This window comes from Olea europaea, unplaced genomic scaffold, assembly GCF_002742605.1.
Source record: "Olea europaea var. sylvestris unplaced genomic scaffold, O_europaea_v1 scaffold372, whole genome shotgun sequence".
NCBI classification, from domain to species: Eukaryota; Viridiplantae; Streptophyta; class Magnoliopsida; order Lamiales; family Oleaceae; genus Olea; species Olea europaea.
In genome coordinates, this window is record NW_019256525.1 from 15,143 (window position 1) to 37,369 (window position 22,227).

The 22,227-nt window shown below is 37.4% G+C and overlaps 2 protein-coding genes and 2 long non-coding RNA genes across 4 annotated transcripts; all 4 read left to right on the top strand.

Moving 5' to 3' along the window:
• The first annotated feature begins 85 nt into the window (after positions 1 to 85).
• Positions 86 to 6,809, top strand: LOC111386753. Its single transcript, XR_002701308.1, has 3 exons — positions 86 to 187; positions 5,006 to 5,143; positions 6,262 to 6,809. It is a non-coding gene; the product is annotated as an uncharacterized LOC111386753 (long non-coding RNA).
• Positions 6,810 to 8,447: 1,638 nt separating this feature from the next.
• LOC111386765 (light-harvesting complex-like protein 3 isotype 2, chloroplastic) lies at positions 8,448 to 11,144 on the top strand. Its single transcript, XM_023011235.1, has 3 exons — positions 8,448 to 8,964; positions 10,204 to 10,341; positions 10,556 to 11,144. Exons 1-3 carry the CDS (start codon positions 8,559 to 8,561, stop codon positions 10,804 to 10,806), a joined length of 795 nt encoding a protein of 264 aa, XP_022867003.1. The 5' UTR covers positions 8,448 to 8,558; the 3' UTR covers positions 10,807 to 11,144.
• A 3,054-nt stretch (positions 11,145 to 14,198) lies between these two features.
• Positions 14,199 to 16,575, top strand: LOC111386760. The gene is made up of 3 exons (XR_002701309.1): positions 14,199 to 14,590; positions 14,771 to 14,908; positions 16,027 to 16,575. It is a non-coding gene; the product is annotated as an uncharacterized LOC111386760 (long non-coding RNA).
• Positions 16,576 to 18,213: 1,638 nt separating this feature from the next.
• LOC111386766 (light-harvesting complex-like protein 3 isotype 2, chloroplastic) lies at positions 18,214 to 20,907 on the top strand. The gene is made up of 3 exons (XM_023011236.1): positions 18,214 to 18,727; positions 19,967 to 20,104; positions 20,319 to 20,907. The coding sequence occupies exons 1-3, from the start codon at positions 18,325 to 18,327 to the stop codon at positions 20,567 to 20,569; spliced, it is 792 nt and encodes a 263-aa protein (XP_022867004.1). The 5' UTR covers positions 18,214 to 18,324; the 3' UTR covers positions 20,570 to 20,907.
• The last annotated feature ends 1,320 nt before the right edge of the window (positions 20,908 to 22,227 follow it).

Sequence of the window (22,227 nt, forward strand, 5' to 3'; positions counted from 1 at the left end):
CTCCCCGCGCTCTTGCCCTTTTGATGTTTTCCTAATAAACCGTCAAAAGAGTAGTCTTTCATTTCTTCTTGATGCTGGACTCCTGTGGATTATGAATTTTTCTTCATGAATTAACTTTTCATTCTCTCTTTTATTGTTTAAGGGTATTGTTGGCTTAGAGACAGAACATGGTACTCTTCATATCAAGGTATACATTCATATTCTTGAGTAAGTGAACAGGCCCATAAGTTACTCTCGTGGTTACGTAACCAGATTCATATAATTGATTTAATCACGGAGTGGTTTCTTGTACATCTGGATCACGTCAAGGAAAGAAAGTTTCCAATGGCTGCCATTGCAATCTCCAGTAACCTTTATAATCTTGTATTTATGCATCCAGACATTTCAAGCACCAATGAAAGAAAAAAACTAAATGATTACTGTGCTAATCTCTAATAAGCTTTATAGTCTTGTATTTATACATAAAATCGCAATTGTGTACCTGCATGTGAAGACAAATTAACAACATTCATATAAGCACACTGCATTTAGAGATTTGCTAAACCATCATGTAACTAGTTTTCTGTTTTGCCTTTGTTGATATATGTTGATATTTGCTTTAAATGGAGTGGTAAGATGATCCCAATAATAATTAGTTGGAATGTGAGGGGCTCAATGAAGTCGAGGAAAGGTTAGGCATTCAAAATCCGATAAGAGGTTGAAAGGCTGACCTTGTATGCTTACAAGAAACAAAGTTGGAGGTCGTTTTGAGGGCTGTTGTGACTAGTCTATGGGGGGGACAACATGTCAGGTATCAGTTTTTGGGGTTATCGGAGGCTTCAGGAGGTGTGCTAGTCATGTGGGACACTATAGTTTTTTATATGGAGGAGGTTAGTGAAGGGCTATTTTCTCTTGTGCTTTCATTTAAAAATATTGGGGATGGATTTCAATGGATGTTTATAGAAGTTCATGCGTCTAATGTTGATGAGAGTAGAGGTGGATTGTGGGATAGGCTGGCTGGTATGATGGCTTGGTGGAACCTTCCAACGTGTATTGGAGGAGATTTTAATATGGTTTGATTTTCTATTGAGAGGTATACTGGTGGGAGATTAACGGAGGCCATGGAGGACTTCTCAGATTTTATCAGGGAGAACATGTTGGTATACCTGCCTATGATTGGAGGAGATTTTACTTAGTCATTTAATCGAGATCAACCTATCTTGTCCTGAATAGATTGGTTTCTCGCATGTGGAGAGTGGGAGGAAAAGTACCCAGAGGAGATTGGGAAGGGTGTATTCAAATCATTTCCCTATTTCGTTATCTGAGAATGTGAGGTGCACTGGAAGAAGGCCCCATTTAAGTTTGAGAAGATATAGCTAAAAATAGAAAGTTTTGTGGAGCGAGTATGGACGTGGTGGGCATCGTATGACTTCAGGGGGTCTCCCAATTATGTGTTGGATCAAAAATTGAAGCTTTGAAAAGGGATTTGAAGAGGTGGAATGAGGAGTTGGGGGAGATATTAACTGTCGTAAAAAATCAATGCCTTTTAGATATAGAAGACTTGGATAGAAAGGAGGAGAGTCGAGGATTGGTAGGGGATGAGAGGGAGAGATGTGGAGAATTAAGATGAAGTTGGAGAGGTTGGTAAAGATGGAGTAGATTGCTTGGCGTCAGAAATTTGGGGTTGAAGAATGCACTCAGTTTTTTCACGAGGTTGCTAATTCAAACTGACGAAACAATTCTATCACTATGTTGGAGGTAGATGGGGTTACTTATGAGGAACCGCATGATATCGGGACCTAACTAGTGAGTTTCTCTCAAACTCTTTATCAGGAGCAGTTTGACTCGAGGCTGGAATTGGAAGGCTAGACTTTTTCTACTATTAATGAGGAGAATGCCGATTGGTTAGAGAGACCATTTGAGGAGGATGAAATTAAGGAGGTGGTGTTCAGAATGAATGACGACAAGGATCCAAGATCGGACAATATTTCTTTCTCATTCTATAAGGTTTGTTGAGAAGTGGTGCGATCGGATATTATGGTTGTCCTTACTTGGTTTTTCCAGTGTGGCAGGTTCTTGAGAAACTCCAATGCTACATTTATTGTGTTGATTCCTAAGAAATCGGGAGCAACGGATATTAAAGACTTTCGTCCTATCAGTTTATTGAGTGGGATAGACAAGATTATTGCGAAGATTCTGGCGAATTGATTAAAGGAGGTGCTAGAGAAAGTGGTGTCTAAGTTTCAAATTGCTTTTGTCAATGGGTGCCAAATTATGGATTCCATACTTATGGCGAATGAATGCATCGACTTAAGAATGCGTCTAGGGGTTCCAGAGATGTTATTTAAGCTTGACATTCAAAAGGCTTATGATCACTTAAATTGGGAATTTCTTTTGTATATGCTCAGACAATGTGGCTTCTGAGATAAGTGGTGCCAGTAGATTTTTGTTTTGTATCTCTACTGTTTCTTTCTCAGTTATGGTGAAAGACACTTTTGAGAGTTATTTTCGGAGTAGTAGAGGATTAAGGCAAGTGAATCCTTTGTCTCCATTACAAGGGGTTTATGATTGATTAGCTGCAGGTATCTCATTTGTTGTTTGCATTATTGCATATGATACACTAATCTTTTGTGATGCAGATGTTGAGCAATTCAGGAACCTGTGTCGTTTGCTTCTGTGTTTTGAAGCTATATTTGGACTGAAGATAAATCTTGGGAAATCTGAAGCTATCACAGTGGGAAAGGTCGAGAACGTGGAGGAGTTGACTGCTTTATTGGGTTGTAAGGCTGCTTATGTCATATCTTGAGCTTCCTTTAGAAGCACGGTTTAAAAGTATACATTTTTGGAACAATATTATGGAAAGGGTGGAGAAAAGGCTAGTGGAGTGGAAGCGTATGTACCTCTCAAAGGATGGTCGTCTTACTCTCATTAAGTCTACTTTATCGAATCTTCCTACTTATTTTTTATCATTGTTTCCTATTTTTGCTGCAGTGGCAAAAAGATTGAAGAGGATTCAAATGGAGTTTCTGTGGGGAGGAGTAGGGAAGGAGAAGAAATTATATTTGGTTAACTGGGATGCAGTTTGTTCTCCAAGGTGTGGATTTTCGGATTGAGGAGCCTTGTATTGTTTAATAAGGCCTTGTTGGGTAAGTGTTTGTGACGACTCGAAATGGAGAAGGAGGGTTTTTGGAAAGAAATTATAGGGGCAAAATATGATGGGCAAGGGTTGGTGCTCAGTCGACGGCCGTGGCTCTTATGGGGTGAGTTTGTGGCGGTATATCCGTCGAAGGTGGATCTTTTTTAGGATAGATTGTCTTGGGAATTGTAATACTATTAATTTTTGGGATGATTGTTAGTTCGGAGAGCAACCGCTTAGGACAGGATTTCCTCTTTGTATCCTATTACTTTGGAGCTATCTACTACGGTGAATGAGATTTAGATATACATATTGAAAGTCTCAATTGGAACATTGTTTTTCGGTGGGGTTTGTAGGACTGAGAAGTGGATGATTATGCGTTGCTTCTGACATCTTTGTATAAGGTGCACTTCAGGGTAGGAGACGGTGATTGTATCAGGTGGAGGTTGACACGAGATGGTATCTTTTCGATCAACACTTATTTTAGATCCTTATTGAGACCCGTGGAGAGTTCATTATGTAAATTACCTCCAAATGTGGCATTTTTACTTTGGACGGTTGTTAGGGAACAGGGGTTAATGGTGGATAACCTTCGAGCTAGGGTTTTTATGTTATAGAGTGGTTCTATGTGTGTAGGAGGGATGAGGGAGACAATTGACCACTTATTCCTTTATTTTGATGCTGGTCGTTTGCTGTGGAACGACGTTCTGGCATTTCAACACATGGATTGGATGTTACCGAGGTGTATGGAAGACGTGCTAAAGGCATATAAGAGAAAGTTCCATGATAAGGATAGCAAGCTTGTGTGGGACCTTATTCTACGTTGTATTGTATGGAGTGTGTAGAGAGAAATATACAACCTCTGTATTGATTATCAAACACGGACAACAAAGCAGATTATGGAAGTGTATTTTTGACATTGTATACTTGGTTTAATGCTACGGCTACTAGGCATATAGACGGGATGCCCAATTTCGTGTTGTTTCTTTCTGACTTAAAGTAAATACACTTCCTATGTATTATTCCTTAATTAATAAAATATTGGATTACCTTTCAAAAAAAGAGTGGTCAAAGTCTGTCATAAAATTAATTCCTAGCTTTTAATTAGTCAATTAGATTATATAATTATGCAAGGAACCTCCTTGAGGGTGTGCTGAAAAAGATTGACACTCTGAGTCAGGAAAGCATGTCAACACGTTACATTTGTCTTGATCAGTAAAAGGTTTAGTTATTACTTATTGGTCGTATTTTCAGAGACAATTTTCAGTTGTCCAACATACCAAAAATATATATGTTCATATATGAACTAAAAAAAAGTGCATCCTACTCATGCTTCCAACTCTCTTTAAAATAAAATGGCACTAGAAACAGTACTAGAAACTATTTTCGTATTATATTATCCAAAACATTCTACGTGTTTTTGATCCACCGGTAAATTTAGTTTCCAGAACTTACTAAAAGAAGTCTTTACGAAATGAGAAATCTTTTACAAAATACTCCTGAAAAGGTCACAATTTCTAACTACGAATCTATTTTACTTTATATCTCTGTCATGAGAAGCAAAAGTGTATTGAATAAAAAACCACTGAAGAAAATGGAAGAGTTGAGTGAGGAAAGAAGAGACTTGAAATTTAGAGGAAGATAGTGAAGTTTTGTACCGCAAGAGTATATTTGGTATGCAATGCTGGACATGACTAAGCGATATAATTGGTAAAATTTTAGCTTTTTTTTACCTCTTTAATGTTATCAAGTACTATTCAATTCACTGTAGCAAACATGCTATAAGTGAAGTAGAGAGAGAGAATGGGCAGAGTTTCTTGGATGTTATTTAATATACTTCTGTATTTATTAAAAAAATATTTCACTGATGAACTTTATAATTTTGTGCAGCTTTTCCCTGATTGTTCTCCACTTTCAGTCAAATACATCCTAGAGTTGTTGGCAGTACGCCATTGTGCAGGTTGCCATTTCTATCGAGCAGAAAGTCGTGGTCAATCTTGGGATGCAAAAGGAAAACACATCGAAGATGTAAGAACTAAACATTGTTTCTTGGTCTTGTGCATCCCTGATCATTGTATTTGCATATGTAGTCTTGACTACTAAGAGGAACTTAGGAGTCTGTTCTGTTCATTCAGAGTCATCATTTTGATTCATTTCACTTGCCTGATTATTATCCCCCCCGTTTGATGGTGCTTAAAAGGCTGATCATTAGCAATTTTGCAACTTTGAAACTTCAAAATCTCAATAAAATATTAAACAAACTGACCCACACCTGATTTCATCCCCAACATTGCACAATGTCTATTTTCCCTCTTAATTGTGAATCCCTTTCTACCCTTGATTTACATGTTGAAAAAGACTGAATTTTATGCGTTTGATTTCCCACAGCAATACTGGTAAGGCCATTTCCAGTATTTCCCATAAATTTGGCAAAGACATGCCATATTTTGTTGGAAAAGCGGCATAATTGTTTAACCAATTTTATACTCGCACACAATCCAAAATAAAAGATATTTTTCAAACTAGTGTCATTTAGTTCTTCTTTCACACATTTGTGAAGAGGATGTTTGGCTAAGCTTAAAATTAATTCAAACTTACTTTTAAGTGGATTTTAATTCTAAACATGTTTGGATATGCTACTTTTCTTAATTGAAGTAAAAAATAGTCACTTATTTTGACATCAAGGAAAGGGTTATTTTCAAAATAAGTACTTGCTTATTTCCTACTTTGACCAACAAAAGAGTTATTTTTATTGAACTTAACTGTTTACCTATAAGCAATTATTTTAAGCTTAGCACATATTCCTATGTGCATGCCTACAAAATTCCATGAAATCTGTAGTATTAGATCAGTTTTAGAGGAATTTAAAGCGGTAGAGAAACTAGATATCATTCATTTTAATCTCTTTCTCCTTATTACTTTTATTTATCCTCCTATAAATGTTTATGGTCAAGATTTGCTAACCTTATTACTTAACTCTTTATTTCTGTTTGTGTTTTTGTTTTATGTTTCAATGCGTTGGACTGATTTTTTTAGTGACTGATGATAAGTTATTATTTTCCGCTGCTTTAATTTGTTTGGAAAATCATCTGATTATTCCATTTGCTGGAAAATCATCTTGATTTCATCTTCTTTTGTCTTTTCAGGCTTCCTTTGGTCCTCCATTTGCTCTTGTTCAAGGAACACTTGATGCCCAAGGAATGACATTCAATAAAATCCCGTCAGAGTACTGCCCTACCATAAGAAGAGGATCAGTAGCATGGGTTGGCTCTGGTCCTGAATTCTTCATAAGCTTGGCAAATCACGAAGAATGGAAAAATTCATACACCGTATTTGGTTCTGTACTTCCCGAAGACTTGATGATAGCAGAGAAAATTGCTCAGCTTCCAAAAAAATCGGATGTTTGGAACAACATTAATGTGTCAGTTTTAGAAAACCCTGTACCTCTAAGGATTCAAAGAATGAAGATTAGTGTGTCGTAAACTTGTAACTAGTTATATGCCAATAAGAAGATATCTGAATTGAGTTTAACTGATACTTTTTGTATGATGTATTATAGGTTTCGTTCCATGGTTCTGCTTTTTGTCTTTGTTGTACCATCGTTTATTCGAGTTTTGTAAATATAACAATGCAAATGTATGTTATTACCTTTTTGAAGTTGAAGTTGAAGCATTATGCAACAGTTGCAGAACAAGTTGGGGCCATTTGTTGCATTGCTTCCTTTTTGGAAGAAGTGATTATTCTCTGATCAATCCCAATAAATAATTTCTTTCAAACAATCCCGTGAATTATTTTTTGAGCAAAGAGTTCTAGGCCGCGCTTGCGAGCACATCGGACCTAGGTTTCTAGACTCGTGGTCTACACGGGGCCGATGACTCTCTTTGTAGAGCATCATTTGCTTCACATGAATACATGAGAAATTAGTTGATATAATTCAAGTTTGATATACTACATCGCCAATTCTAATATGAACAAAGTAGAACATTTTGACTAAGTCAAATTATTAAGAGGAGGCAAACAACATATAAGTTCTGTTTGATATGACAAAACTGGTTTGAAAAGTTGTGCATCCCGTGAAATATGATAGAAAATGAGTTTGAGAAAAAAATGGGTTTTAGAAAATGGAGGGTCAAATAAGAGCGTAATTTAAAAAATCGGGTATGTCTAGAACTATATATGGAGGCATTAACACTTTGTTGAGAAGGTGGAGTAGGAGAAAAGTAGTTGTGTATTAAGAACTATACATGTAGGCATCAACTACCATGATGTGGGTTGAACTGCCATGATCAGGGTGGGCTCAATGAAAGAAGCATTGATGAGCACGAATCTACCATAGTTGAGGCTACAGATGGTGGTAGGAATGTTAATTTGGGTTGTTTGCCCGGATTGCTTGTGGCTCAAAGGAAGGAAGCCCAGGCTCGAGTGGAGCCTTATTTTAATAGGTAACTCAAACCCAAGCTGACCTGTGTAGCTTGGCCCGTAATGGCTCGTGATGAGCCAAACAAGCACGAACCATTTTTTGCCCGTGTTTGTTGAAATAGGCAATAACTATTGCCTCTTTATGTCGATTGCCATTAAATAGCAGTTGCCTTTTTAACAGGTAGCTATATAGCAGTTGTGATACCTTAAAAAAAATGAGTTGGTTGGGCTCAATAAGGCCTCGAGCCGAGCTTAAAGTTTTCCTCCAAGCTAAACTCTACTTGTTTACATTCCAATATAGTGACGCGAATTAGATTGGAGCGATGCCATAGTTAAGCTAGAGTTCGAATTGCAGATATGAGATTTATATACGGACTTGGTGTTGTTTTGTGGGTAAGTAGGGGTGGAGGAGTTGGTAGTTGTTGAATTTTGGATTTGTGGTGATTTTTGGGGTTGGATATGGTGGAGGGGATGGTGGTGATGATTGTGATGGTGGTGAGATGATTGTAGTGGTCACAAGATCAATTATACATCAGAAATTTTCAAAATGATGATTTGTAGTGGTTTTTTTTCACACGTCAGTTTATTGTATTTTTGATAAAAGGTAATGACGGAGGTGGGGATGCATTAGTTAGTTAAAATTTCAAAAAATTACACACAACGTGACAACAATAATATGATCGGGAGGGAGGTGCTTTTTTAGATTTAGTTTGCCTTCGGACTATTGGGGGTTTTCTATACGTTCTCAAACACCATGAGGTCCATGCAGAAATTCGCCAAAAAAAAAAAAATGAGCGGGGCGATGGGACTTTTCAAGGTTGGGGTTCAACCCCATTTTTTATTTATTTTTATTTTTTTAAGAAATTCACAAAAGCTTAGGGAGTACGATATTAATTACAAAGGCAGCTACCAAAAGTACCCCCTCGAAATATTCGGATGAGGATAGCGCAAAAGATCACTGAGTTCTGAACTAAGCCTCTCGCTTTCCCTTCCCTTTTCATAACACAGCAAATCGATTCCAATAATGTCAATTATCATGTTTACATCGACTCCTTCAACTCATCTCACAACTCTCTCACCTCATGTGAAGAAGACGCAGTTAGTCTACAAGCCCGATTTTTCTCTGAGACCCTCGAAAAAGCTTCAGTACTTGGTACCCATTTTTGCAAGTGCTGATGAGGGGTCTGGAGTAGTTTCTACCGTTACAGTAGAGGATGAGAAACCTTCTGAAAGTCCTGTGAGTGCTGGGGAGAATCTAGGTTCTAACGGGTCTCCGCCGCTGGCCGTTGCCGAGGCTCCGGAGCCGCCTACCGAGGAGGTTGGAGTGAGTTCGAATAAATTTCAGGATCCCAAATGGGTTGGAGGGACTTGGGACTTGACGCAGTTCGCGAAAGATGGGAAGACCGATTGGGACGCTGTTATTGATGCTGGTGACTTTTCTCTCCCTTCTCTCTATATATGCTGCTATGCTTAGTAGAACAGGTTAGGGTAAACATAAATTGGTGTCGTGTGGTTGATAATTCTTAATGATCTGCTTACTTTGGATCTTTTAGTAAATGTAGTAAGAAATTATACAGCATGACAAATAGATTATCATGATTGACCCAAATTTATTCGATATACGACTTATACTTTTTCTTGATCCATTAACCAATGCTTCTGCGCCTCTTGTGCTTCAAGAAACTTAAGTTTAACTGCCTGAGGTGTGGGTGTGGTGACTAAATAGGAATAAACTGGTCAAATATGTGAACTTTATGTTCACTATTGGAACATTTTGGCTTCCCTGGAAAGCTGGGAAATGGTAGAGAAATATGTGTCTGATGGTGGAGGGGGTTAAACACTAGTCGAAGGCATTGCTAAAATGCCTCGTGGCAATGGAAAAAGGGTTTCGTCCCTTGAAGCTTATTCCTCATGTGATGAGGACTCAGCATGCCCCCTCAACCGCCTTTTATGCCCTATCATTTAGGATAGAACTACGGATATGGCAAAAGTTACGAAGCTTTAGAGAAGCTTGAGAGAAGACAATATTTTTGTTGATGTATTGGAAATGTTGTCGTTCAATTTATCTTTTGCCTCATATAACATTGGGCTTCAAATGCTAAGTTCTGTGATGAACTTTTATGCATTATTTTCCTTGTCAGCTTGTCCAAGCTAATTAAGTTCTTTTTTGTTTATTAATTGTCTTTGTAGATGTCAGTTCTCTTAATTGTGTCGTTACATGTGCTAGCTCATACTAGTGTCAGGTTATAACGAATTCATTGTAGCTGCTTTCTTCCATATGGTTGGGAGTTTGTAAAATTTGACTCGAACTGGATTGAAAAAGGATGTTTTTGGTTGCATGGAAGTGCATTGAGGTTTAAACATTATTGCATGATTTGGTATTATTCCTGCTCTAAGAGTTCTTGTCTGTGTATCTATCACTGGATTGACCTCTCGAACATTTTAAAGCTCACGGTGACGGTTTAAAGCTGTTTTGACCTGAATGACCTCATTTTAAAACTAAATTTATGTGTTTCTTCTGCAATTATTTATTTATTTATTTATTATTATTATTATTTTTTTAATTTTTGTATAGATTTGTTTAGATATTTGTTAAACTCTCTCCAAATATTCGTAATACTCTAGAGGTCACTTGATTTTCAACGGATTATGTGGTTAATTCTTTGCAGAAGTGAAAAGGAGAAAATGGATGGAAGATAATCCTCAATCATCAAGTAATGAAGACCCTATTGCTTTTGACACTGCTATTATTCCATGGTGGGCATGGATTAAAAGGTTCCATCTTCCAGAAGCTGAATTGCTCAATGGTTAGCACATATCTTCAGTCCCTTTCTTGATGGCATATTTGGTGCATGGAACTAGATAGGGCTAGAAAATATTAAACAAAATAAAAAACTTCAAAAGTCTTATTCATTATTCCATCAAGTTGTATAGTACTGCATACCAAACATGTACTCAATTTTTAGAAATACATTGGGTATCAAGAATGTTTTGGACTAATGACATTAAACTTTTATGCAGGTCGGGCTGCAATGATCGGCTTCTTCATGGCATACCTCGTAGACAGTTTGACCGGGGTAGGTCTTGTTGATCAAATGGGCAACTTCTTCTGTAAAACACTGTTATTCATAGCTGTAGTGGGTGTTCTTCTGATAAGAAAGAACGAGGATATTGAAACCCTTAAGAAATTGCTGGAGGAGACGACATTTTATGATAAGCAGTGGCAAGCAACTTGGCAGGATGAGGCGTCAACCAAATCTGATAAGGACTAGAGAAATTGTGGCGTCTAGTTTTTCTTGACTGAGACGGTTTCTGAGCATCTTTATTCGCTATATTTGAGAATCTTGATTTTCGATGGCTGATTATGTTTTTTATTTTTTTAGTATTATATCAATATCTTATGAGAATATGCATGTTTTAGATGATTCTCAAGGATGGCAACAGGGCGGGTGTGAGTGTGAAAAGCCCTCCCTGTCTCCTTCCCTGCCACGTGTATGTGCCCGCATTTCGTTGCTTCACTCTGTTCAAGTCACAATGGAAACTCTTTCCATTACATTCCTCTGTATTTCACTTTGTTCACTTTTCTACAGTAACTATGTTACCTTCGTTATGTTCACTTTGTTCAATAGGGGAGCTCAATTTCTCTCATAACTGTGCAATCTATGAAGTTTATGGCTTTTGTCTGTGCTTCGCTCGAGTAAAGTGGCAACTGTGCTCTTCCTGTCACAGCTTACAGCAGTTGGAGTGGGAGCTTGTCCCGAAGCCTTGTGGACTTTTGAGTCTCTCTCCCCATTTCATTTCGAGGTAGTTTCCACAGTTTTTGTGTCACTAAGCCCTCGTTCGGTAGCCATTAATTGTCAAAATGAATTTTTTCTATCGCATAGAGAGAGGGGGGGGGGGGGGGATTTTTTTTTTCCCAATTCTTGCTAATTCAAACTGACGAAACAATTCTATCACTATGTTGGAGGTAGATGGGGTTACTTATGAGGAACCGCATGATATCGGGACCTAACTAGTGAGTTTCTCTCAAACTCTTTATCAGGAGCAGTTTGACTCGAGGCTGGAATTGGAAGGCTAGACTTTTTCTACTATTAATGAGGAGAATGCCGATTGGTTAGAGAGACCATTTGAGGAGGATGAAATTAAGGAGGTGGTGTTCAGAATGAATGACGACAAGGATCCAAGATCGGACAATATTTCTTTCTCATTCTATAAGGTTTGTTGAGAAGTGGTGCGATCGGATATTATGGTTGTCCTTACTTGGTTTTTCCAGTGTGGCAGGTTCTTGAGAAACTCCAATGCTACATTTATTGTGTTGATTCCTAAGAAATCGGGAGCAACGGATATTAAAGACTTTCGTCCTATCAGTTTATTGAGTGGGATAGACAAGATTATTGCGAAGATTCTGGCGAATTGATTAAAGGAGGTGCTAGAGAAAGTGGTGTCTAAGTTTCAAATTGCTTTTGTCAATGGGTGCCAAATTATGGATTCCATACTTATGGCGAATGAATGCATCGACTTAAGAATGCGTCTAGGGGTTCCAGAGATGTTATTTAAGCTTGACATTCAAAAGGCTTATGATCACTTAAATTGGGAATTTCTTTTGTATATGCTCAGACAATGTGGCTTCTGAGATAAGTGGTGCCAGTAGATTTTTGTTTTGTATCTCTACTGTTTCTTTCTCAGTTATGGTGAAAGACACTCTTGAGAGTTATTTTCGGAGTAGTAGAGGATTAAGGCAAGTGAATCCTTTGTCTCCATTACAAGGGGTTTATGATTGATTAGCTGCAGGTATCTCATTTGTTGTTTGCATTATTGCATATGATACACTAATCTTTTGTGATGCAGATGTTGAGCAATTCAGGAACCTGTGTCGTTTGCTTCTGTGTTTTGAAGCTATATTTGGACTGAAGATAAATCTTGGGAAATCTGAAGCTATCACAGTGAGAAAGGTCGAGAACGTGGAGGAGTTGACTGCTTTATTGGGTTGTAAGGCTGCTTATGTCATATCTTGAGCTTCCTTTAGAAGCACGGTTTAAAAGTATACATTTTTGGAACAATATTATGGAAAGGGTGGAGAAAAGGCTAGTGGAGTGGAAGCGTATGTACCTCTCAAAGGATGGTCGTCTTACTCTCATTAAGTCTACTTTATCGAATCTTCCTACTTATTTTTTATCATTGTTTCCTATTTTTGCTGCAGTGGCAAAAAGATTGAAGAGGATTCAAATGGAGTTTCTGTGGGGAGGAGTAGGGAAGGAGAAGAAATTATATTTGGTTAACTGGGATGCAGTTTGTTCTCCAAGGTGTGGATTTTCGGATTGAGGAGCCTTGTATTGTTTAATAAGGCCTTGTTGGGTAAGTGTTTGTGACGACTCGGAATGGAGAAGGAGGGTTTTTGGAAAGAAATTATAGGGGCAAAATATGATGGGCAAGGGTTGGTGCTCAGTCGACGGCCGTGGCTCTTATGGGGTGAGTTTGTGGCGGTATATCCGTCGAAGGTGGATCTTTTTTAGGATAGATTGTCTTGGGAATTGTAATACTATTAATTTTTGGGATGATTGTTAGTTCGGAGAGCAACCGCTTAGGACAGGATTTCCCTCTTTGTATCCTATTACTTTGGAGCTATCTACTACGGTGAATGAGATTTAGATATACATATTGAAAGTCTCAATTGGAACATTGTTTTTCGGTGGGGTTTGTAGGACTGAGAAGTGGATGATTATGCGTTGCTTCTGACATCTTTGTATAAGGTGCACTTCAGGGTAGGAGACGGTGATTGTATCAGGTGGAGGTTGACACGAGATGGTATCTTTTCGATCAACACTTATTTTAGATCCTTATTGAGACCCGTGGAGAGTTCATTATGTAAATTACCTCCAAATGTGGCATTTTTACTTTGGACGGTTGTTAGGGAACAGGGGTTAATGGTGGATAACCTTCGAGCTAGGGTTTTTATGTTATAGAGTGGTTCTATGTGTGTAGGAGGGATGAGGGAGACAATTGACCACTTATTCCTTTATTTTGATGCTGGTCGTTTGCTGTGGAACGACGTTCTGGCATTTCAACACATGGATTGGATGTTACCGAGGTGTATGGAAGACGTGCTAAAGGCATGTAAGAGAAAGTTCCATGATAAGGATAGCAAGCTTGTGTGGGACCTTATTCTACGTTGTATTGTATGGAGTGTGTAGAGAGAAATATACAACCTCTGTATTGATTATCAAACACGGACAACAAAGCAGATTATGGAAGTGTATTTTTGACATTGTATACTTGGTTTAATGCTACGGCTACTAGGCATATAGACGGGATGCCCAATTTCGTGTTGTTTCTTTCTGACTTAAAGTAAATACACTTCCTATGTATTATTCCTTAATTAATAAAATATTGGATTACCTTTCAAAAAAAGAGTGGTCAAAGTCTGTCATAAAATTAATTCCTAGCTTTTAATTAGTCAATTAGATTATATAATTATGCAAGGAACCTCCTTGAGGGTGTGCTGAAAAAGATTGACACTCTGAGTCAGGAAAGCATGTCAACACGTTACATTTGTCTTGATCAGTAAAAGGTTTAGTTATTACTTATTGGTCGTATTTTCAGAGACAATTTTCAGTTGTCCAACATACCAACAATATATATGTTCATATATGAACTAAAAAAAAGTGCATCCTACTCATGCTTCCAACTCTCTTTAAAATAAAATGGCACTAGAAACAGTACTAGAAACTATTTTCGTATTATATTATCCAAAACATTCTACGTGTTTTTGATCCACCGGTAAATTTAGTTTCCAGAACTTACTAAAAGAAGTCTTTACGAAATGAGAAATCTTTTACAAAATACTCCTGAAAAGGTCACAATTTCTAACTACGAATCTATTTTACTTTATATCTCTGTCATGAGAAGCAAAAGTGTATTGAATAAAAAACCACTGAAGAAAATGGAAGAGTTGAGTGAGGAAAGAAGAGACTTGAAATTTAGAGGAAGATAGTGAAGTTTTGTACCGCAAGAGTATATTTGGTATGCAATGCTGGACATGACTAAGCGATATAATTGGTAAAATTTTAGCTTTTTTTTACCTCTTTAATGTTATCAAGTACTATTCAATTCACTGTAGCAAACATGCTATAAGTGAAGTAGAGAGAGAGAATGGGCAGAGTTTCTTGGATGTTATTTAATATACTTCTGTATTTATTAAAAAAATATTTCACTGATGAACTTTATAATTTTGTGCAGCTTTTCCCTGATTGTTCTCCACTTTCAGTCAAATACATCCTAGAGTTGTTGGCAGTACGCCATTGTGCAGGTTGCCATTTCTATCGAGCAGAAAGTCGTGGTCAATCTTGGGATGCAAAAGGAAAACACATCGAAGATGTAAGAACTAAACATTGTTTCTTGGTCTTGTGCATCCCTGATCATTGTATTTGCATATGTAGTCTTGACTACTAAGAGGAACTTAGGAGTCTGTTCTGTTCATTCAGAGTCATCATTTTGATTCATTTCACTTGCCTGATTATTATCCCCCCCGTTTGATGGTGCTTAAAAGGCTGATCATTAGCAATTTTGCAACTTTGAAACTTCAAAATCTCAATAAAATATTAAACAAACTGACCCACACCTGATTTCATCCCCAACATTGCACAATGTCTATTTTCCCTCTTAATTGTGAATCCCTTTCTACCCTTGATTTACATGTTGAAAAAGACTGAATTTTATGCGTTTGATTTCCCACAGCAATACTGGTAAGGCCATTTCCAGTATTTCCCATAAATTTGGCAAAGACATGCCATATTTTGTTGGAAAAGCGGCATAATTGTTTAACCAATTTTATACTCGCACACAATCCAAAATAAAAGATATTTTTCAAACTAGTGTCATTTAGTTCTTCTTTCACACATTTGTGAAGAGGATGTTTGGCTAAGCTTAAAATTAATTCAAACTTACTTTTAAGTGGATTTTAATTCTAAACATGTTTGGATATGCTACTTTTCTTAATTGAAGTAAAAAATAGTCACTTATTTTGACATCAAGGAAAGGGTTATTTTCAAAATAAGTACTTGCTTATTTCCTACTTTGACCAACAAAAGAGTTATTTTTATTGAACTTAACTGTTTACCTATAAGCAATTATTTTAAGCTTAGCACATATTCCTATGTGCATGCCTACAAAATTCCATGAAATCTGTAGTATTAGATCAGTTTTAGAGGAATTTAAAGCGGTAGAGAAACTAGATATCATTCATTTTAATCTCTTTCTCCTTATTACTTTTATTTATCCTCCTATAAATGTTTATGGTCAAGATTTGCTAACCTTATTACTTAACTCTTTATTTCTGTTTGTGTTTTTGTTTTATGTTTCAATGCGTTGGACTGATTTTTTTAGTGACTGATGATAAGTTATTATTTTCCGCTGCTTTAATTTGTTTGGAAAATCATCTGATTATTCCATTTGCTGGAAAATCATCTTGATTTCATCTTCTTTTGTCTTTTCAGGCTTCCTTTGGTCCTCCATTTGCTCTTGTTCAAGGAACACTTGATGCCCAAGGAATGACATTCAATAAAATCCCGTCAGAGTACTGCCCTACCATAAGAAGAGGATCAGTAGCATGGGTTGGCTCTGGTCCTGAATTCTTCATAAGCTTGGCAAATCACGAAGAATGGAAAAATTCATACACCGTATTTGGTTCTGTACTTCCCGAAGACTTGATGATAGCAGAGAAAATTGCTCAGCTTCCAAAAAAATCAGATGTTTGGAACAACATTAATGTGTCAGTTTTAGAAAACCCTGTACCTCTAAGGATTCAAAGAATGAAGATTAGTGTGTCGTAAACTTGTAACTAGTTATATGCCAATAAGAAGATATCTGAATTGAGTTTTAACTGATACTTTTTGTATGATGTATTATAGGTTTCGTTCCATGGTTCTGCTTTTTGTCTTTGTTGTACCATCGTTTATTCGAGTTTTGTAAATATAACAATGCAAATGTATGTTATTACCTTTTTGAAGTTGAAGTTGAAGCATTATGCAACAGTTGCAGAACAAGTTGGGGCCATTTGTTGCATTGCTTCCTTTTTGGAAGAAGTGATTATTCTCTGATCAATCCCAATAAATAATTTCTTTCAAACAATCCCGTGAATTATTTTTTGAGCAAAGAGTTCTAGGCCGCGCTTGCGAGCACATCGGACCTAGGTTTCTAGACTCGTGGTCTACACGGGGCCGATGACTCTCTTTGTAGAGCATCATTTGCTTCACATGAATACATGAGAAATTAGTTGATATAATTCAAGTTTGATATACTACATCGCCAATTCTAATATGAACAAAGTAGAACATTTTGACTAAGTCAAATTATTAAGAGGAGGCAAACAACATATAAGTTCTGTTTGATATGACAAAACTGGTTTGAAAAGTTGTGCATCCCGTGAAATATGATAGAAAATGAGTTTGAGAAAAAAATGGGTTTTAGAAAATGGAGGGTCAAATAAGAGCGTAATTTAAAAAATCGGGTATGTCTAGAACTATATATGGAGGCATTAACACTTTGTTGAGAAGGTGGAGTAGGAGAAAAGTAGTTGTGTATTAAGAACTATACATGTAGGCATCAACTACCATGATGTGGGTTGAACTGCCATGATCAGGGTGGGCTCAATGAAAGAAGCATTGATGAGCACGAATCTACCATAGTTGAGGCTACAGATGGTGGTAGGAATGTTAATTTGGGTTGTTTGCCCGGATTGCTTGTGGCTCAAAGGAAGGAAGCCCAGGCTCGAGTGGAGCCTTATTTTAATAGGTAACTCAAACCCAAGCTGACCTGTGTAGCTTGGCCCGTAATGGCTCGTGATGAGCCAAACAAGCACGAACCATTTTTTGCCCGTGTTTGTTGAAATAGGCAATAACTATTGCCTCTTTATGTCGATTGCCATTAAATAGCAGTTGCCTTTTTAACAGGTAGCTATATAGCAGTTGTGATACCTTAAAAAAAATGAGTTGGTTGGGCTCAATAAGGCCTCGAGCCGAGCTTAAAGTTTTCCTCCAAGCTAAACTCTACTTGTTTACATTCCAATATAGTGACGCGAATTAGATTGGAGCGATGCCATAGTTAAGCTAGAGTTCGAATTGCAGATATGAGATTTATATACGGACTTGGTGTTGTTTTGTGGGTAAGTAGGGGTGGAGGAGTTGGTAGTTGTTGAATTTTGGATTTGTGGTGATTTTTGGGGTTGGATATGGTGGAGGGGATGGTGGTGATGATTGTGATGGTGGTGAGATGATTGTAGTGGTCACAAGATCAATTATACATCAGAAATTTTCAAAATGATGATTTGTAGTGGTTTTTTTTCACACGTCAGTTTATTGTATTTTTGATAAAAGGTAATGACGGAGGTGGGGATGCATTAGTTAGTTAAAATTTCAAAAAATTACACACAACGTGACAACAATAATATGATCAGGAGGGAGGTGCTTTTTTAGATTTAGTTTGCCTTCGGACTATTGGGGGTTTTCTATACGTTCTCAAACACCATGAGGTCCACGCAGAAATTCGCCAAAAAAAAAAAAATGAGCGGGGCGATGGGACTTTTCAAGGTTGGGGTTCAACCCCATTTTTTATTTATTTTTATTTTTTTAAGAAATTCACAAAAGCTTAGGGAGTACGATATTAATTACAAAGGCAGCTACCAAAAGTACCCCCTCGAAATATTCGGATGAGGATAGCGCAAAAGATCACTGAGTTCTGAACTAAGCCTCTCGCTTTCCCTTCCCTTTTCATAACACAGCAAATCGATTCCAATAATGTCAATTATCATGTTTACATCGACTCCTTCAACTCATCTCACAACTCTCTCACCTCATGTGAAGAAGACGCAGTTAGTCTACAAGCCCGATTTTTCTCTAAGACCCTCGAAAAAGCTTCAGTACTTGGTACCCATTTTTGCAAGTGCTGATGAGGGGTCTGGAGTAGTTTCTACCGTTACAGTAGATGAGAAACCTTCTGAAAGTCCTGTGAGTGCTGGGGAGAATCTAGGTTCTAACGGGTCTCCGCCGCTGGCCGTTGCCGAGGCTCCGGAGCCGCCTACCGAGGAGGTTGGAGTGAGTTCGAATAAATTTCAGGATCCCAAATGGGTTGGAGGGACTTGGGACTTGACGCAGTTCGCGAAAGATGGGAAGACCGATTGGGACGCTGTTATTGATGCTGGTGACTTTTCTCTCCCTTCTCTCTATATATGCTGCTATGCTTAGTAGAACAGGTTAGGGTAAACATAAATTAGTGTCGTGTGGTTGATAATTCTTAATGATCTGCTTACTTTGGATCTTTTAGTAAATGTAGTAAGAAATTATACAGCATGACAAATAGATTATCATGATTGACCCAAATTTATTCGATATACGACTTATACTTTTTCTTGATCCATTAACCAATGCTTCTGCGCCTCTTGTGCTTCAAGAAACTTAAGTTTAACTGCCTGAGGTGTGGGTGTGGTGACTAAATAGGAATAAACTGGTCAAATATGTGAACTTTATGTTCACTATTGGAACATTTTGGCTTCCCTGGAAAGCTGGGAAATGGTAGAGAAATATGTGTCTGATGGTGGAGGGGGTTAAACACTAGTCGAAGGCATTGCTAAAATGCCTCGTGGCAATGGAAAAAGGGTTTCGTCCCTTGAAGCTTATTCCTCATGTGATGAGGACTCAGCATGCCCCCTCAACCGCCTTTTATGCCCTATCATTTAGGATAGAACTACGGATATGGCAAAAGTTACGAAGCTTTAGAGAAGCTTGAGAGAAGACAATATTTTTGTTGATGTATTGGAAATGTTGTCGTTCAATTTATCTTTTGCCTCATATAACATTGGGCTTCAAATGCTAAGTTCTGTGATGAACTTTTATGCATTATTTTCCTTGTCAGCTTGTCCAAGCTAATTAAGTTCTTTTTTGTTTATTAATTGTCTTTGTAGATGTCAGTTCTCTTAATTGTGTCGTTACATGTGCTAGCTCATACTAGTGTCAGGTTATAACGAATTCATTGTAGCTGCTTTCTTCCATATGGTTGGGAGTTTGTAAAATTTGACTCGAACTGGATTGAAAAAGGATGTTTTTGGTTGCATGGAAGTGCATTGAGGTTTAAACATTATTGCATGATTTGGTATTATTCCTGCTCTAAGAGTTCTTGTCTGTGTATCTATCACTGGATTGACCTCTCGAACATTTTAAAGCTCACGGTGACGGTTTAAAGCTGTTTTGACCTGAATGACCTCATTTTAAAACTAAATTTATGTGTTTCTTCTGCAATTATTTATTTATTTATTTATTATTATTATTATTTTTTTAATTTTTGTATAGATTTGTTTAGATATTTGTTAAACTCTCTCCAAATATTCGTAATACTCTAGAGGTCACTTGATTTTCAACGGATTATGTGGTTAATTCTTTGCAGAAGTGAAAAGGAGAAAATGGATGGAAGATAATCCTCAATCATCAAGTAATGAAGACCCTATTGCTTTTGACACTGCTATTATTCCATGGTGGGCATGGATTAAAAGGTTCCATCTTCCAGAAGCTGAATTGCTCAATGGTTAGCACATATCTTCAGTCCCTTTCTTGATGGCATATTTGGTGCATGGAACTAGATAGGGCTAGAAAATATTAAACAAAATAAAAAACTTCAAAAGTCTTATTCATTATTCCATCAAGTTGTATAGTACTGCATACCAAACATGTACTCAATTTTTAGAAATACATTGGGTATCAAGAATGTTTTGGACTAATGACATTAAACTTTTATGCAGGTCGGGCTGCAATGATCGGCTTCTTCATGGCATACCTCGTAGACAGTTTGACCGGGGTAGGTCTTGTTGATCAAATGGGCAACTTCTTCTGTAAAACACTGTTATTCATAGCTGTAGTGGGTGTTCTTCTGATAAGAAAGAACGAGGATATTGAAACCCTTAAGAAATTGCTGGAGGAGACGACATTTTATGATAAGCAGTGGCAAGCAACTTGGCAGGATGAGGCGTCAACCAAATCTGATAAGGACTAGAGAAATTGTGGCGTCTAGTTTTTCTTGACTGAGACGGTTTCTGAGCATCTTTATTCGCTATATTTGAGAATCTTGATTTTCGATGGCTGATTATGTTTTTTATTTTTTTAGTATTATATCAATATCTTATGAGAATATGCATGTTTTAGATGATTCTCAAGGATGGCAACAGGGCGGGTGTGAGTGTGAAAAGCCCTCCCTGTCTCCTTCCCTGCCACGTGTATGTGCCCGCATTTCGTTGCTTCACTCTGTTCAAGTCACAATGGAAACTCTTTCCATTACATTCCTCTGTATTTCACTTTGTTCACTTTTCTACAGTAACTATGTTACCTTCGTTATGTTCACTTTGTTCAATAGGGGAGCTCAATTTCTCTCATAACTGTGCAATCTATGAAGTTTATGGCTTTTGTCTGTGCTTCGCTCGAGTAAAGTGGCAACTGTGCTCTTCCTGTCACAGCTTACAGCAGTTGGAGTGGGAGCTTGTCCCGAAGCCTTGTGGACTTTTGAGTCTCTCTCCCCATTTCATTTCGAGGTAGTTTCCACAGTTTTTGTGTCACTAAGCCCTCGTTCGGTAGCCATTAATTGTCAAAATGAATTTTTTCTATCGCATAGAGAGAGGGGGGGGGGGGGGGATATTTTATTCTCCAATTCAAATTCAAAATGGTGGAATTTTCATCTTTGCCCTTCTTTGTCCTTACCTTGAATTTTTTCAACACGTACTGATTCCATCAATATGACAAAGATGAGGATAAGAAATATTTTTTATCGCCAACACTTCAAAAAAAGTCAACACCTACATGCCACTAATTGCCAAAATAGGGTGCATTTTTACAACACCATAAATTTGACATCTTACCACATTTATTATCCCAATTTTCCCACGGTTTTCTGTTGACTTGGTCTTGATTTTTTTTTTTCCCGTAAATTTTTTTCTTTAGCACGCAAATATCTGAATTACAATAACACCAGGTGAAACGTATATAATTTTGGGACATGAAATAGAACCTCGAGAATTGAGATACGCACGTCACCTGTCGAGTCATTTCGTTTACAAACATCGACAACGATATTTTCAATGTCGAGAACACTATAAAATGTCAATGCACCTGGTGCATTGAATTTTTTATTCTCCAATTCAAATTCAAAATAGTGGAATTTTCATCTTTGCCCTTCTTTGTCCTTACCTTGAATTTTTTCAACACGTACTGATTCCATCAATGTGACAAAGATGAGGATAAGAAATATTTTTTTATCGCCAACACTTCAAAAAAAATCAACACCTACATGCCACTAATTGCCAAAATAGGGTGCATTTTTACAACACCATAAATTTGACATGTTACCCCATTTATTATCCCAATTTTCCCACGGTTTTCTGTTGACTTGGTCTTGATTTTTTTTTTTTCCGTAAATTTTTTTCTTTAGCACGCAAATATCTGAATTACAATAACACCAGGTGAAACGTATATAATTTTGGGACATGAAATAGAACCTCGAGAATTGAGATACGCACGTCACCTGTCGAGTTATTTCGTTTACAAACATCGACAAAGATATTTTCAATGTCGAGAACACTTTAAAATGTCAATGCATACAAGGTGACACACCACAAGCACGGTCAAAATGTGGGAGTTCTTTGAATCCTTGTAATGCAATTA